At 53.0% G+C, this 16881-nt stretch overlaps 7 protein-coding genes across 7 annotated transcripts; 2 read left to right on the forward strand and 5 right to left on the reverse strand.

Moving 5' to 3' along the window:
• Positions 1–843: 843 nt before the first annotated feature.
• On the forward strand, positions 844–2327 carry P152DRAFT_389358 (putative actin-bundling protein Sac6; the record flags this gene model as incomplete). Its single annotated transcript, XM_033675978.1, has 2 exons — positions 844–1259; positions 1307–2327. 2 exons carry the CDS (start codon positions 844–846, stop codon positions 2325–2327), a joined length of 1437 nt encoding a protein of 478 aa, XP_033537705.1.
• Positions 2328–2567: 240 nt separating this feature from the next.
• P152DRAFT_504859 (NAD(P)-binding protein) lies at positions 2568–3589 on the reverse strand (the record flags this gene model as incomplete). Its single annotated transcript, XM_033682397.1, has 3 exons — positions 3492–3589; positions 3180–3442; positions 2568–2972 (listed from the first exon to the last, which is right to left on the reverse strand). The coding sequence occupies exons 1-3, from the start codon at positions 3565–3567 to the stop codon at positions 2568–2570; spliced, it is 744 nt and encodes a 247-aa protein (XP_033537706.1). The 5' UTR covers positions 3568–3589.
• Positions 3590–4167: 578 nt separating this feature from the next.
• On the reverse strand, positions 4168–5358 carry P152DRAFT_389663 (uncharacterized protein; the record flags this gene model as incomplete). The annotated part of the gene is made up of 3 exons (XM_033675996.1): positions 4168–4855; positions 4927–5048; positions 5098–5358. Coding segments are annotated over 3 exons (1071 nt in total), but the record flags the coding sequence as incomplete, so codon positions are not given.
• A 1027-nt stretch (positions 5359–6385) lies between these two features.
• Positions 6386–7393, reverse strand: P152DRAFT_427831 (zinc-binding alcohol dehydrogenase; the record flags this gene model as incomplete). Its single annotated transcript, XM_033677311.1, has 1 exon — positions 6386–7393. One exon carries the CDS (start codon positions 7388–7390, stop codon positions 6386–6388), a length of 1005 nt encoding a protein of 334 aa, XP_033537708.1.
• A 635-nt stretch (positions 7394–8028) lies between these two features.
• On the reverse strand, positions 8029–9954 carry P152DRAFT_389362 (uncharacterized protein; the record flags this gene model as incomplete). Its single annotated transcript, XM_033675979.1, has 3 exons — positions 8029–8295; positions 8374–8801; positions 8871–9954. Coding segments are annotated over 3 exons (1779 nt in total), but the record flags the coding sequence as incomplete, so codon positions are not given.
• Positions 9955–12096: 2142 nt separating this feature from the next.
• On the forward strand, positions 12097–14305 carry P152DRAFT_445782 (uncharacterized protein; the record flags this gene model as incomplete). Its single annotated transcript, XM_033677873.1, has 2 exons — positions 12097–12412; positions 12462–14305. The coding sequence occupies 2 exons, from the start codon at positions 12097–12099 to the stop codon at positions 14303–14305; spliced, it is 2160 nt and encodes a 719-aa protein (XP_033537710.1).
• A 544-nt stretch (positions 14306–14849) lies between these two features.
• Positions 14850–16795, reverse strand: P152DRAFT_388836 (uncharacterized protein; the record flags this gene model as incomplete). Its single annotated transcript, XM_033675950.1, has 3 exons — positions 14850–15764; positions 15818–16006; positions 16058–16795. 3 exons carry the CDS (start codon positions 16793–16795, stop codon positions 14850–14852), a joined length of 1842 nt encoding a protein of 613 aa, XP_033537711.1.
• Positions 16796–16881: the final 86 nt, after the last annotated feature.

A 16881-nucleotide genomic window follows, 5' to 3' on the forward strand; every position in this document is an offset into this window, starting at 1 on the left:
CATTCTCCCCGAGTGTCCACGCAATTCCGGGTTCCGATCCTCTATCAATCAATTCGCGTGCCTGGATCTTCTATTTTCAGGACAAGGCAACAGCCGGATACAAAAGGTTTCCTGGGTTTCCGTCCATTCTGCGAGATCCGCACATCCCCGCCTGCGCCCTCTCCTTCGGTTTCGCTACCGGCACTAAGGACAAACATCATTCATCATGAATGTCATAAAGCTACAGAGGTGCGTATAATACGCCTTAGTATGGCGCAGGAAGCTAATACTCACTGCACCTCTTCAGGAAGTATCCTCAATTCCCCCAGAATGAGATCTTCGACCTCCAAAATGCCTTCCGTAAACTCGACGTGGACGACAAAGGCTACCTCGACGAGGCCACCGTGATCAAGGCCACGCAAACCACGGAGCGACAGCCGTATGACGTCGTGCGCCAGGCGCTTAAGGAGGTCGAGCTAGATAGCTCAAGAAGGGTGGAGCTCGAGGACTATGTCGATGTATGTCATTCCCTGCCAGTCTGTATCCTCCGCAACTGCTGACGGTATTGCGGTACAGCTCATCTCGAAATTACGAGAATCCTCTCCCGCGCAACAGCGCATGTCGACCGGCCCCCAACGGTCGAGAGGACTCTCCGGTGCAGGGAGTGCGTTGCCTGCCGCATCCGGGCATGCGCACAAGGGCAGCCATGGTGGCGGACGTATACAAGTCCAGGGCTCGTCCTCGAACGTAACGCATACGATCAACGAGGATGAAAGGACGGAGTTCACCCGGCACATCAACGCCGTCCTCGCTGGCGATCCGGATATCGGGCACCGGCTGCCGTTCGCGACCGATACGTTCGAGATGTTCGACGATTGCAAGGATGGGTTGGTGCTTGCTAAGTTGATCAACGATAGCGTTCCGGACACGATCGACGAGCGCGTGCTGAACCGACCGGGGGTGAAGATCAAGACGTTGAATGCGTTCCATATGACTGAAAACAACAATATCGTCATCAACTCGGCGAAGGGTATTGGCTGCTCGGTGGTCAACATTGGTAGCGGCGATATCATCGAGGTTCGGGAGCATTTGATTCTTGGATTGATTTGGCAGATCATCCGGAGAGGTTTGCTTGGAAAAATCGATATCAAACTGCATCCGGAGCTGTACCGATTGCTGGACGAGGATGAGACTCTGGAACAGTTCCTACGACTTCCACCGGAGCAGATCTTATTGCGTTGGTTCAACTACCACCTTAAGAACGCCAAATGGAATAGGACGTAAGTGACACGCCTCAGTGCCACCATACCAAAACTGACTCGAATAGCGTCTCCAACTTCTCCACCGACGTCAAAGATGGCGAGAACTACACCGTCCTCCTCAACCAACTCGCCCCCGATGTATGCTCCCGCGGCCCCCTCCAGACTCGCGATCTCCTCCAACGCGCCGAGCAAGTCCTCGACAACGCCGACAAGCTGGAATGCCGCAAATTCCTGACCCCCACCTCCCTTGTCGCCGGCAACCCGAAGCTCAACCTCGCGTTCGTCGCGAACCTCTTCAACACGCACCCCGGCCTCGACCCGATCACCGAGGAAGAAAAAGCCGACATCGACGACTTCGACGCCGAGGGCGAGCGCGAAGCCCGCGTCTTCACCCTGTGGCTCAACTCCCTCGACGTGCAACCGACAGTGGTCTCCTTCTTCGACGACCTGCGTGACGGCGTCGTGCTACTGCAGGCGTTCGACAAGGTGATCCCGGGCACGGTCAACTGGCGGCACGTGAACAAGGCACCGGTGAGCGGCGGCGAGCTGATGCGGTTCAAGGCGCTGGAGAACACTAACTACGCGCTCGAGCTGGGCAAGCAGAACCAGTTCAGCCTCGTGGGCGTGCAGGGGGCGGACATCACGGACGGGCAGCGTACGCTGACGCTCGGGTTGGTGTGGCAGCTCATGCGGAAGGACATCGTGTCGACACTATCGTCGCTAGCGCAGCAGATGGGAAAGCGAGAGATTACGGATACGGATATGGTACGGTGGGCAAACGACATGGCTAAGAAGGGAGGAAGGAGCTCAACGATTCGGTCGTTTAAGGATCAGTCGCTGGGGAATGGCATCTTCCTCCTGGATGTGCTCAATGGGATGAAGAGCAGTTACGTCGACTATGACCTCGTGGCGCCGGGCCGAACGGATGAGGAGGCGTATGCGAATGCGAAGTTGGCCATTAGCATTGCGAGAAAGATGGGCGCGACGATTTGGTTGGTGCCGGAGGATATTTGCCAAGTGCGGAGCCGGCTGGTCTTGTCGTTCATCGGCAGCTTGATGAATACTTATGAGAGAGGCATGCACTAGAAGAGTGGGAGGTTGGATGATCGCTTATTCGTAGTTGAGTTGTCAAAGAGCGCGTTCTGGTTCACAAATTCTTACGATGCGATAGCATAGCAATGTTGAAAATGTGAAATTTTTATTGCCCCAAGGAAATTAATTCAAATCCAGGATCTATATATGCGAGCTCTTGTCATTCTGCTATTCATTATTGGTCCCTGAAGAAACGAAGCCAAAAAGGTGGCCGCCCCCCATCCGTCCGCCCTCTCACAACTCAAACTTCTGCCCCACAAGCTCCTCACTCAACGTCCACAACCTCGCCGCATCCTCCGGATCCGCCGCCCAGGCCTTCTGCTGCTTCACCGCGCAATCCACAAAATACTTCCCGCTCTGGCTCTCCACCCGCGGATCCAACGCCGCCACCAACGACGTCGCGCATCCCTCCTCTTTCGTCTTCCGCGGGTCGATCTCAAAACCATACGACTTCGCCATCTCACCAATGTTCTGGACCTGCTCCTGGGTAAGATGGGCCACGAGGTTTGTCTCGTAAATACTTCCCGGGTGCACGCTAAACGCGAGGAGTCCCCTGGCCGCGCCCCGCTTCGCGAGCTCCAGGCTGAAGAGGATGTTGGCGGCCTTGCTCTGCCCGTAGCTCTCCCAGGGGCTGTATGCCTTGCCGTCGGAGAAGTTGTAGTCGTCGAATCGGACAGGCGCGTTTTGGTGCCCGGCGCTGCTGAGGTTGACGATACGGCTGCCGTTGCCGGCGGCGAGGAGCAGCGGGGTAAGGAGGGCGGTGAAGAGGAAGTGGCCCACGTGGTTCGCCGCGAATTAGTATTCGATACCGGCTTTGTTGAGCGTGTAGTCCATGATTGCCATCACGCCGGCGTTATTGATGAGGACGTCAAGTTTAGAGGTTTGCGATTGGATCGCAGAGGCGGCGGCGCGGATGGAGTCGAGGTCGGTGAGGTCGACGTTCACGAAGACGGCTTTGATCGACGGATCGATCGCGTGGATCTTCTGGATGACGGGTGTGATTTTGGATTCGCTACGCGCGAGGAGGAAGATGGCGGCGGGGTGCCCGTGGGCCAGGGAGGTGGCGGTGGTGGCTCCGAGTCCATTCTCGCTGGCGCCAGTGACGGCGACTGTTGAGGTCAATATACGGTTAAGGGCCATACAGAGGGAGGTACCTACAGGTCCTGCCTTTGGCCTGCTCTGGGAATGCCTCGACAACCTGCTGGCCGGTGGTGTGGAAACCGAATTGAGTCATCTTGACGGCAGCTCTCCGTGGTAACAATAGTTAAGTTCGACTGGTCTGGTTATTGAAGATTGAGTGAGGTCCAGTTGTGAGCGGTATGACTTGGCTAGTTTCTCCTGATGGTGAGTCTGAAGTCGATTGCGACATTGGCATGATTCCTACGATCTTATATACTTCTACATCTCCACAGCCATCCATCTCCAATCTCCAGTCAATATGATCCGGAGCTCTAGTCCTTATGGCCGTATTTCCTGTTTCAGAACCAGTTAACTCCGGACATCCACTATTTAATAAGACGGTGTTAAAGGAGAAGGTTGGACAGAGGGAGAAAGCCCGGAGGAGGTCGGAGTTTAGAGGCACAGGGCAAAATTTCGATGGCATAAATCCGGAGCAACGAGCGCTAAACTCGATCAGGCAAATTGTTGATGGTAATTATAACCAACAGTTAACTGGGACATAACACCCATATGATAGTTTGACAATCGAATAAATTGATGCCATATCGAGATCTCAACTTGTCCGTATGAAGCTCGGAACTTCAATTGGTATTACTAGAACTATCCTAGCCGAATAGACTCAACATGTAATGTCATTATCAGCAGCATCCACGCGTCAGGTTGGATATAGGTACACCAAGCTCCCTAACTGGCCCTTTAGAAGCTCTTCATCCCAAAGGAACTGTGTCACAGAAGCCCTGAGATCCTCATATGTGTCGATATCCAGAGTCCTCGCTGCTTCCTTTAGCAAGTCAGCAAACGATGTTCGACTTCCAAGAGACAAAGACGACGAGACCGACGCTACGGTCAGACTCCAGATCAAGATCAGCCTGGCACTCCTCCCCTCGATGACCGTGGATCTTGCAATGTCTCGGAGCTTGTCCGCGTACAATCGGCCAGGGATAATGTCGATCCCGAACTTTCCCCTCAATTGAGTGATATAAAGTATCGCACCAAGTCTGAATACCTCAGTTACCAGAGCCGTTTGGCTTCCATCTGCAGGTCGGTGCATGGATAGGAGGTCGTGGAGAATAGGCGAAATGTGGAATCCAGGGAAGATAGTGTCGCTCCAAAGATCTCGTATCTTGCTTTCAGTGCGCATCAGAGTCTGCGCAGCTTTGATAGCTTCATGTATTCGCATCACTAGGGGCTTATCAGACGCGTGTATACAAGATAAAATCGGAGTGTCAGCGGTTTGGGGTGGCAGATTTGCTTCGTGGATGCTTTGCGCGCTTGGAACCAAATGAAAGGGCGGAAGGAAACGTGGTACTATATCCTGGATATATGATCCGTTCACGTCGACCCTGTTTCATCCTCAGCTTCTACATGTTGCTATTCCAGCATCAAGAGGACTGATGAAGAGTATAGATCTCACCAATATAACATAACCCTCAGTAAAGGATTGGTGTCCAAAGTCTGAAGGCCCCCTCTTCTTCGAAGAACGCTGGCTAAGCCATCCAGATGCACATTCAACGCCCGAGAGTCCTTTACAAGGTTCTGCTATCACCGTCAGCGCGATTCTCACTATCACCACTGTTTGCCGTACTGCACCACATGCAAAGGCTAAAATAGCACATATCGCCTCATCCGTGAAGGAGTCCTGTGGGTGGTCTAACTGCTGCTGGAGTCTCCGCACGGCGCTCATTGAGTACCGAAGGTGATCTGATTTGCTTCCGCTCGATCTAAGATGGGCAAGGTGCCAGGATGACATTGCCATTGTTTGGCAGAATGCAGAGGACTGTCGGACTTGATTGAGGAATCCGAAGTCTCGCATCGTTCGGAACATGATGCAAGTTCCATCGTACACTACTTATCAATGAGAACTATCACGTATAGCAAAATAGGCACATATGACCGTGCGACACGATCTGAAGACAAGAGGGGACATACAGTGATTGTACAACTCTTGCTCATGTCCACCCATACGGATTGGATACTGGAAAAACGGATCCATAAGCCCAGTATCAAGCACCGTCACTGGACGAGGGCTAGGGATGTTGCTGCTGGTGCTTTGTTCAATGTTCAACAGTTGTTCGTCCTTCTGTATAGCAGAGTGATCAGGATTAAGGTGACGATAAAAGAGAGGGGCAACATCTAGTTCAATTCGATTCATGCTTTGCCGGTCAGCGATCCTTCGACGATGGTATCCCTTGATCGCATGGCTGCGAACAATTTGCCGGTTTTGTGTACTTCTGGAGCTTGTTGGGTCACTGAAAGTTATGAACTTCAACTCCTGGCTACCAACGGCGGAAGTGGGACGTCCCTCCATTGTCATCCATGCCTGTTGGAAGAGTACAGCACTGGTTCTTTCCTTCCTGTCCTGATAGTCGAACACTATTGTCTCAGCTCTTCTAAACAGATATTAAGCCCGATATAGAGTGTGGAAAATAGGATTGGGGACCATGACAGTATAGAGTAGGCCCCCGCTCAGCAGTGCAAAGCGAGTGTTGTAGAGACTCTCTCGCTGAGTAATATTACTCAGTAGGTAGTAATGCACGAAAGAAGCTAGGAAGGTTACAGGTAAAATGTGAAGACGACTAGACTCGGATAGGACTCGTTGACCCTGCACATGCATGCAAGTTGCTCGGGTCTCATCAAACGAACAGGCCTACTGATACGCTTCATGTTGGTCCTACATCCGCCACTTCTGACGCCTTACAATGAAGGGGTCGATGTCTACTGAGGATATATATTCTCCACACAAGGAACCGATGGCGGCTTGGGGTTGCAATATCAGTACGGTTAAGTCATGAATAGAGCACTAAAGCCGCACGTTTATTCAGTGAACCTATCTCTGGCGCTGACAATTCTGTCATAACCGGATATCTCCAGAGCTAATCTACAAGAACCACCATCTTCCCATTTGCCGCACTACCTTCCATCGCCCGGTGCGCTTCACGGATCTCCTTTTCCTCAAATCGGAACACCCTAACCGGTTTCTCCTCGATCTTCCCATCGGCAACCGTCTGGAAAATCTCCAGCAACGGCACATCAGCCAGCGGAAACTCCAACGTTCCATATACAAAGCTTCCGAAAAAGCTGAAATGCACCCCGCTAGCCATTTGAAGCAGCGGATTGAAATCTACAATCGGCTCGAGCCCTCCAAGGAATCCAGCCAGGCACAGCCGCCCTCCGCGCCGGATAACCGTCAGCGATTCCAACAACGTGCTGTTCCCGATCAACTCTAAAACAGCATCGAATTTCGACGGCTTATGACACGCGATACTAAGCCGCTCCGGCAGGCCCGGGCCTTCCTGCTCGACTCTCTCGACGCCCAGCGCAATCAGTTCGTTATGGCGCTGCGCTTTCCGCGTCGTCGCGAAGACCTTGACCCCCTTGTTCACGGCTAACTTGACCGCCGCCTTCCCCAGCGCGGAGGTAGCGCCGCGGACGAGTAATGTCTGTCCAGCGCGGAGTTCGAGGTTCTGAAACAGGCATGTCCATGCCGTCGCGTAGGTCTCGGGGATGGCCGCGAGCTGGTCCCAGGGCAAAGGAAGCGAGTCGACTGTGCCAAGCTCAACGACGGTTGCGACACTCGCGTTCGTGTACTCCGCATAGCTACCGTTGATGGTGCGGCCGAGTCCTCCCATCAGGCTAACGACGGCGGTACCGAGCTGAAATTCACTCCCGGGACAGGCGGCGACAGTTCCGACGCACTCTATGCCGATGATGGGCATGGCTTCGGCCCAATCGCCGCGTCGCATGTACATTTCGGCGTGGTTGAGGCCGAAGGCTCGGATCTTGATGAGGACGAAGCCTGCTTTGGGCTCGGGGGTGGGGACGGCTTTCATGACCAGGCGGTCTGGGCCGCCAAACTCTTCCACGACGATAGCCTTCATGGTTGATAGTGAAATATGATAGTGGAGTATGATAGTAGGACCAATTGGTGACTAATAGTTAAGATGTAAGAATTGCCAACTTGAATAGTGAGACGTTGAAGGCTAGGACATGTTCGAGGACAGTTATATAGCACGAGGACGGCTCCTCGCCGCGGAGAAGGATTATCATAACTAGACATAACAAATGATTACCTATTCACTAAGCATTGTACACAGCTAATATGCAAAGCGATATCTTGCATTTTGTTTTGGACAGCAAAAAGTAGTGGAGGCACACCGAGGATGTATGAGCAAGGATTGCAATGCCCCGTTCTGGTTAGCGTGTGTTCCAAACGTGTTTCTGTTCGTCAAGACCCTGAGGACGAGACAAACGACGGGACCTTCGGTTTGCTGACTGATATAATGATTCGTTGAAAAGTCAGGGACGCTTGCAAAGGCCGAAGCTGCGCAGAAACCAGAAACATATATTTAGTTATTCTTCCAAGAGAGCTTACCGGGGATACGAGACCTGATGAGGGAGGTGCTTCAATCTACGGAATTTAGTGATAATTTATAATCACAACTGCAGGATATTAGCTAACAATAGATATCCGAAATCTCTCCACCCATCTCCAGAGTCCTTACATGTGCCGTTCCCCTCAAGTACCCTTCATCTCCACGTCACTATCCTCCCGACTCCGCGTCAGCCAACTCAAAACACCCCACGTCGCTCTCACTGCTTCGATTCGCTCGACCATGTTGAACATGTCGAACCATTGCGTGCGTTTCAGCGTGGGTCGGCACCAATCTGGATCTTCAGGCACCGGGTTCGGGAATTGGCCGGAGGTCAAGAACGCGACGTAAGCCCGATGCACGCGGAGACGCAGGATCGAAATGTGCGAGTGAACCGCAGAGAGGAGGTAGACCTATCGATGAAATGTCAGCCGAATATCGTAGGTTGAACGGGATGGGATGGATGCAAGCGGAACTGGGTGCGGCCTTACCTCGTCCCAATCCTTCTCGTCTGGCTTCCCGATCGCCTCGTACACCGTTTTGATGTCCCAATATGGTTGGCTAGGCCTCAAGGTCTTCCAAGCCTCTAATGCTGCCAGCTTGCGCCTCTCCGCCGCAGATTGGGATTTCTTTTGCTTCTCCGCTGCTTTAGCATCCGAGCTCGATTTCTCGTTGTTTGCAGCGCCGGCGCCAGCTTCCGTGGCTCCATTCTTGATTTCCTCGTCACTTAACCCTTCCCCCATTTCGCCACCAGGCCCCCCACCCCAGCGCGGGGTGGTCGTCCACCACATCCCCTCGCCAGGTCGCTTCCCTTCCCAATCTTTCTCCCTAGCGCGCTCTTGAGCGAGTAGTAGTAGGACACCGAAGTCGCGGACGAGCTCCAGGATTTCTTCCTTCGAAGAAAGGCCATCGGTTTGGTCTTGATCCTTTTGAAGCTCCTCAACCAAGCCCTCGAGCTCCTTCGGAATGATCTGCTTACCAAACCAACTCTCGCCAGCGTCCGCGCATCTTACGCCTATAATAGGTCCTTTAATCCAACCAGCCCTGGCTCGGACTCGATCCGTATCGGGCCGGTAGATGCCGTGTGTGAGGCGCACGGGCCAGAGCACAGATCCCAGCTTCACAACAGGAGCACGGCGCGGGGTTGTCACCGACAGGCCATGAGCCCAGGCAATAGGCTCCATGAAGCCCCGAATAAGAGCGGGCAGTGCGTTCATGGGGACTTCTGTAGGCGAGGAGATACGGTAGCCCGTATACATTGTACCACGAGGCAGGCCTCTCGCAGCGACTGCTTGGTGGGAAGTTGTGCCCGACGACGGCCCGGAGGGCGTACTTGCATTCGAATTAAGGGCGGTAAGGGGAGGAAATGGGCTTTGCGTTGCGCTAGGTGACGGAGTCACAGGCGACGGTTTTTGCTTTTTCTGGGGATGGATATCAGACGCCTGCGCTGTCGCTTCGGTACTAGAGTCTTCAGCGCCAACAGTGGAGCCAGGCGGAGAAGCCTCATGGCTCCCGTCTAGTTCCCCCCTTGGGGGGATGTAATGATCCTGAGTAGTGTCCCAATAATAGGCACTCTCGTCGAGAGCTTCCCAAAAGCGGCGACTATGACTAAGTCGCGGCGCTGGAGCTCCTCCCTGGGCTTTCCTTGACAGGACGGAGTACGCTGTACTGTTCGGTACCTGGAATTCTTTAATCCTGCCATGGAAGTCTCGATGCTGCGGCGCCGTACGACCATCACTAAGCCGTGGTGAATGTGTAGAAGGCGTTGATGCAGGCTGGGGCGGCCCCAGCCATTCCACTGGCGGGATTGATGGAGAATTGCATATCTGCTCGATCTTTTCCACCTGCGTCCACGAAAGATTGAGCGTCTTCAGATGTTCCTCGCCTATGTCCGATGGCTTCCGGACATTGGAAAACGACCTTGCTACATCTGGGTGGGATTCTGCTGTCCATGAAGCAGCCTGTAACTGGACCGAACGGTGACGAGGAAGGAATATTTCACGCGGCAGAGCGGGAGCTGCTCGTTCCTGTTCCGGATCATAGCGAGAGGCAATTAGAGAACCTGTTTGGTTTTATTAGAATATTTTCAAAAATGCTCATCGCCTCTCCACTAGCTGATATGAACTCGCAGAGAACTTGCAGACTTGGACGACAAGGAAATAAACACGTGGTGATTGGAGCCTGGGACTACTTTCGGTGGATTTCGAATGCGGTACGGTGACGGGACCAATGGTCTATTATTGGTAGTATATGTCGCATTCTTGACACTCGGATATCCATTCGAGCGATCTGGGCCGATGCACTCTTGTTCTTTCCTGACACCAAGGACTCAGGCGGTGTAACATCGGCTCCGTATAGATATACCAATATCCATGGACCAAGGATCCAAAGCTTGGTTTCGTATGAAATTCATAAAATGAAATAGCAACCGCTCCATTGCCAGACAGCATGTTTGGTTTCAAGGCAGATAGGGTATTCCCAGGGCTCAAGAGGGTCATCCATACAAGGGAACATCGAGAAGGAGACACTGGAATACTGAAGGAAAGGAAGCTGGTAACATACTGTTTATGCTCGACACAGTGAAGCCAAACATATCTGCAACGGTCCAGATCGGAGCTGCTTAGCCATTGAATTACGTAGGAGTGAGGGTTTATTGTCCCTGGGAAGATGTAAAGTGAGGGCCGGGCTGTCTTCGGAGTTCTTCGAATGCAACAACAGGAAGGTGTTCAGAGCTCTCAAGCAGCAAAGCTAGCGGGAGCCAGGAAGTACCTTCGCCAGATAATCGAGCCTAAGCGATTGCGTAGGAAGCTTTCCCGGGGAGCCGGTTCTGTTGAATGCCAGCGACGCTTGACCGTCCTTGGAACGTCTACATGCAGCTATCGAGCTGGATTCTAAGTACCACACGCGACTCAAGAAGCGGACAGGGACGAGGATGGACGAGGGATGGACGAGTCGGTCCTGGGGAACCGTCCAATGGCGAGGTAGAGAGTGAAAGGAGGTTGGGGGGTAGAGACCCGTAGAGCAGTTATTTAATCAAGCAGGATTTTCGGACCAGGACCAATCAATATCATCAGCACAAAGCATTAAATAGAGGAAAGTGTAGACTACAATCGAATGTTCGTGCTGGTATCGGTATGAAATCAGTTCATTGAGAGGTGACTGTTACGCCGTCAGGCGTGAGGCGTCAGGGAGATTGTACTTTGTAGCCTTGTAGCCTGTAGGAATTATTAATAATCATGTTGCCAGTGAAATATTGGTAGTGGTCACGTGCATTCGTTGACAACCAGAGACGACAGAGTCCAGAGGCCCAGAGCCTAGAGGTTTGATATTAGTAAGCACAGGCTATCCAGTCACGTGATAGACTTGTTCCTTTGGTCCTACTCTGGTTCTCCCTCGTCTATCTGAATACGTTTTTGTAAAGATTAGTTCTCTACCGGGAACCTAAAGCGTTCCCTAAACATGGAATTTGCCATTGGCAACGTTAACATTGAATAAGGTATTGTTTGGTCATCGCAAGCAAGAGTGCAAGGCGTGGACCTCGGCGCTTGCAGAGTGCAGAGGGGCCTGAGAGTCAGACACAACAAAGGCCATAGCAACCTCTACAGCTCCACTACCCCCAACCTCCCGCGTTTCCCGTCACGGCATCATGCACCACACTTCGAGATGGCATGTCAACGTCTGGTTTATCGTGATCGCTTTCAATAATATTGCATGCACGCAGTGAGACGTGTGGCCTCAGAAGACACCCTTTCCTGGCGATCGGCGAGGCTAGGGTTGTTCTGTGTGGGACCGAGGCGGCCAGGAGAGCTTGGCTGGTTGCAATGCTTCAGGTTTGTAGCGCCCACGTCTCGACAGCGGCAAGCTTGAAACCATATGAGCCTCATGTTCCATCAGCCATGCACCGCAATGCGACGGCTTCCCCCACTCCCGACAATGTTCGAACATGGCGACTTGTATTCGTTTCTGTTCCAGTTTTTCGTCGAGCCTTCGGTTTGATCGTATCGAAAGTAGACTATCGTGTTCCGTCTTCTCCTCCGTGTATGACAATTCGAGTCGTTCTCTGATATTCAAGTGTTCATGTTTCCTTTGCTCTCCTCTTTGCCATGTTCTCCGCTATGTCATAATATCCAGGACCTTTCTGTTCATGAAATATCCGTTCGATATACGGTTAGATACATTCCATATGAGATGAATACTTTTGAAGCGTTGCATGGATGGACAGAGACAGCAACAGGACCACCACGTTCCGTGGGAAGAAGTGTACGAAAGTCCGCAGAACCAGCTCTATCTCGATTGAGAGCTCTTCGTCCGCAACATCCCCAAGCACTACGTCGACGACTACGCAAACTTCTTCGTCAGAGAACCGCAATGAAGACCCTCCAACGACCCAAACGACTACGACGGCCGTAGTACCACCTCCCGTTGATGTGACTCTTCAGCCAGCCCCGTCGTCCGAGCCATCTCCTATATTACCTCCACCTGTGCTAGAATCTTCGTCGGCCACACCAACACCCCTAGTGCCTCCAACCGGTCAGTTCGTAGAGACCTTTGGGCATCAACAGCAGCTAACCTCGCGAAGAACCTCCGGTCATCACTGACCCAGCCAAAGAGCCATCGCCTACAAGCAACCCGACTACGGTGAATCCATCATCAACGCCCATCCAAGAATCGCCCGAATCCGTCATTCCGTCTCCTTCGCAACCATTTACCCCTTTCTCCGACTCCACGCCTATCTCAACGAGAAGTTCGAGTCTTCATATCCTCCCAACTGCCGGTCCTGCTTTACCTATTGACAGTCCCGAAGATGGCCATGTCTCGGGAGGTGGCCATGTCTCAGGGGGCGACCATACGGGAGGGTCACATCATGGTAAAGGTAGCGGCTTCCCACTCGCTGCAACAATTGCCGGCACACTCGGTGGGGTTGCTGCGTTATCCATTATAACCCTATTATGGTTTTGTCTTCGAAGGAGGAGGCGCAAGTCTGCGTCATCTGGGCCATCCCAAAGCCGGTTCTCATTTGAACCCGACCGTCGAGGCCTTTCGTCAACAGTGTTGGGACTCTTTAACAAGGCCTCGGTCTCCTCTAGAAGAGCTAGGGACAAGGTGCCGTGGTTGAAAGAGAAAGGTGCCGTTTACCAACATCAGAACAACGGCTTTCTATCCCAGGCTGCTGGAGCAGCCTTTCGAAATCGATCTCACAGCTCCCCTACGGCTGGTCTAAAAACTAGGTTAGGGGGCAGTTTCTCTAAATTGCCGTGGTGGAAAGACAAAAGACAAGTGGCACCAATCGCACCCATTCCAGTGCAAAATCGAACAACGTCACCAGCAAATGGCTCGGAGTCACCAATCGAACCGTATACTCCTGCAATGGTTCAGCGTGCTCTCTTGCCAGAGGACCCATTCCTCGACTCTCCCGAACGACTCCCTCCTCTACTGAGGCTCATGAACCCTGATCCTTCGAGCACTCCGAATTCGACAGATAATCTCGACCCCAGTAGACCGTCTCCATTGGGAGTCCAAGCAGGCTCCAAAGAATCGAGTCCAGGCTCGCACGCCCGTTCCCTATCGTTGAATAACCCGATCGACCCCTTCAGAGACCCCGATCCCGAAGCGGCATGGTCGGCACTGCTTCCAGGCCGGGAAAATACATTCGCTGCGGCTGCTCTTCCGAAGTCATCACATAGTAGCGGTTCGGGATTCATTATACAGTCGAACTCGCTTCCTGACCAGCCCCGGTCGGCGCATACATCTACATCATCCCATTCTCGCACTCGGAGCGCTAGCCTTGCGCTGCAATCCCATCCTCCTGAAAAGAATAACAGAGATACCTATTCCGCCATCCCAACAAATCCGTTCGTCGACCTTTCCGATCCTAGGAACTCAAGTTCGGCGAAGTACGGCATAGACCCGTCTAGAGACAGTCCGTCGACACAAGCGATGCAGCAGTGGGTCACGCAGCATCAACGCAAGCCATCGATCACGTCATCATCTGTCTACACAGCCACACGCAGGCTTGATGACATGCGCACCACAACCACGACGAACTTCTCTCGCAAGCCTTCTGCAACCCACGCTCACAAACCGTCGCTGTCTGCTGAAACGCCCCCCATCAGCACTGTCCCATCCACGCTTCGCAGCGCAATTTCCGATCAATCAAGCACAAATGAACCTGCTACCATCGGTTCCACTGCGTCGAGTGCATCCGATTATACTAATATCCCATCAAATCAGCAACGTCTCTTGCGTCCGAACGGCGGTCTTGGAATGGCGAGGAAGACTATCCTACACGCCGAGCGGACACCAGATTGGACTGGCACGCCGAATGGAAAGGAATTGAGTGGATATTTCAGCGAGAGGACGACAAAAGGGAAAAGTGATCCTTTTGATTTAGAGGTGCTGGGTATGAATACGCCGAGGGGGTAATGGACCTCGTTGGGCCCTAGGGCATAGTATGAATTTCATTGTTGCTTGCGTAAACGGAGTCATGATTCATGTGTACGATGAAAGTAACCCTCGTTTATTAGACTTCTTCTCCTTTATATCGGTCGTCAAACTCGGGGAACTGCGGGCGAGATGGGAACAGGTTCAGATTAGCGAAGCATTAAAGATCTAATACACCAATGCCAGGATTTTGATAGCATATCGAACATTTTTACGAGTCACGACTTCAATACAGTCGGTGGTGTCAGCGTGATCATGTACATGTCATCGAAGTTCTAATAATGTTTTAATTTGTCGTTCCATGACATTCATCGTCCTTCTCCAGGATGCGACCATATTTCCACGATAGTAAATCCTGCATCCCCAGAGAATGAAAAGCTATACACAACCGAAGAGTAAAAAGCACCGCGCTGAGCCCCGACTTTAGCAACCCTTGAGGGCATATGCACCCGAAAATCCATGGCCGTAACACCTGTAGCCCCGATACCTGTAGTTGTCTGTATCGTTTTCCGCCCCTCACTAACGTCTACCAGCTAAAGCTCTCCTCCATAAACGTCACTGACCGATCCGTCATGTACGGCCGACACGCCGCTCGCACGTCGTCCGCGAGCTCGCCCACCCCGCAGCACGTCACCCCAACCGCGCCGATCGCAGTGTCCACCTCCTGCGTGATCAGCCGCCGGATGTCCGGGCGGCCCGGCATCATCTGCACGGAGCTGCTCGGCGAGTGGATCTCCCGATTGCTCTTCGGCCGCGTGATGAACAGCAGGATCTTTAGGATGTCACGTCGTTTCGGCAGCGCTAGGATCATCGTCATCCACTTGCGGATCCACTCGAGGTGTTCTGGTGATTGGATCACCCACACGAGCGTCACCTTGCGGGTCGCGCAGGTGCCGTTGCCGTACGCTGCCACTAGATCGCGCACGTGCGGCACTTGGTGCGTGATGCCGACGCCGGCGGCGAAGAGGAGGACGGTGCCGTACGAACGGAGGTCCTGGGAGCCGTAGGGGCCTTCAACGATGCCCCACGTGTGGATGAAGCCGGAGGGCTCGCGCTGGACACGGCGGTACATTTTCTCGGTGAAGCCCGTGCGTTTGCGGCAGATAAAGGAGAATGTGGTGGCGTGGACGGAGAGGACTTCGGAGCTGGTGATGGGGAGGACTTTTTCGCCGAGGGTCGTCATGCTGCTGGTGTTGGATGCGCCGGCTTCGTCAGTCACGCCGACGACTTCTTCGTCGGACCAGGCGACGGTGAAGGGGTGGGAGGTCCAGAGGCCGATGGAGGGGATGTAGAGGTAGGCGTGTTGGCCCGGGCGGAAGGCCCATGGACGGGCGAGGCGGACGGTGACGCGGCAGGCATCGCCTGGGAGGAGCTCGAGAGTCGTTTGGGTACCTCCATTTCCGAAGTTGCGGTAGATGATACGGAAGATTCGTAATGTGCGCTAGCGAATGTCAGTCGTGCATATAAGCCATATTGGGGCGATTTACGACGCACCTCGCCAATCCAGATGATCATCAAGCCGATGAGGATATTCCTCAGCCAAACCTCTTTTGCGATGTGATACCACAAGGCACCGAGGGCCATGGCAGCTGCAATGATATGAAAATGAAGGAAGGTTTCGTAGAATGCGTGTCGAACCGCAGAAGGAGAGGTGAACAGGATCCATAGGAAGCCGGACATTGCCTGTTCCCGTTAGTATGTGCGATATCTTTCCATCCTTTCGTGGATACGTACGATTGTGCCAGAAATCATCTTCATCGAAGACATGGACGCCTGAACCGCTGGCCACCCATTTGTTAGGACCTTCTTCGCCATCCAAGCCACCGTATGAATGACTGCTTGAATGATCGAAATGCGCCCGATCCACCGATGGATCAGGTTGAACGTGTCGAATGTGATTCCGCAAAGAGGGATGAGGGGGTTGTTTCTCCCTGCCAACAGGAACAGTGGGAGCATGTTCATGACCGACAATATCCCCGTCCGACTAATAAGTTGCTTCAGGATCGTCTCCTGTCCGGCGTGCCACTCGATATTGTAGAAGCAGAAGAGCATCTGGAAACTGAAATAGCCGATCAGGAAAAGCATTTGGAACCGGCTCGGTAATGTGCCCATATTCATTACTGACGACAGCTTGAACTCTCGATGATGTCGCTTCCGGAATAAAGGCGCGTCCAGTAGGTGGCGTTTGACGCTTCCCCAGGTGGTATTTCGAAGAAGGAAGAATGCTTGCTGGTTCGTGCCCACGGACGCTATCAGGCGCATATATCGGCTTGAGAAGAGGACGACCGTAAAGATGGCGAGGGCAAGGATAATGCTCGACCAAGCAATATACATGTCTTTCACGAGACTCCTGTTCAGAGTGTCGGCGGGTGTGATTGTATTGTCATGGCCGCCGCCGCCACCGCTAGAGCCGCCGCTGGCGAGCACGACTGTGCTGGAGAAGCACAGAAGTGCCGAAGCAACTTTGAGCATTGAAGACATCCTGAGACTGGGCGATTCGAGGAGCACTTCGATTGTGTAAAGGGAGGAAGAAGGAAGGAGGAAGTCCGAGGGTAATT

The sequence above is a fragment of the Eremomyces bilateralis genome (assembly GCF_010015585.1).
Source record: "Eremomyces bilateralis CBS 781.70 unplaced genomic scaffold P152scaffold_2, whole genome shotgun sequence".
Taxonomy (NCBI): domain Eukaryota; kingdom Fungi; phylum Ascomycota; class Dothideomycetes; order Eremomycetales; family Eremomycetaceae; genus Eremomyces; species Eremomyces bilateralis.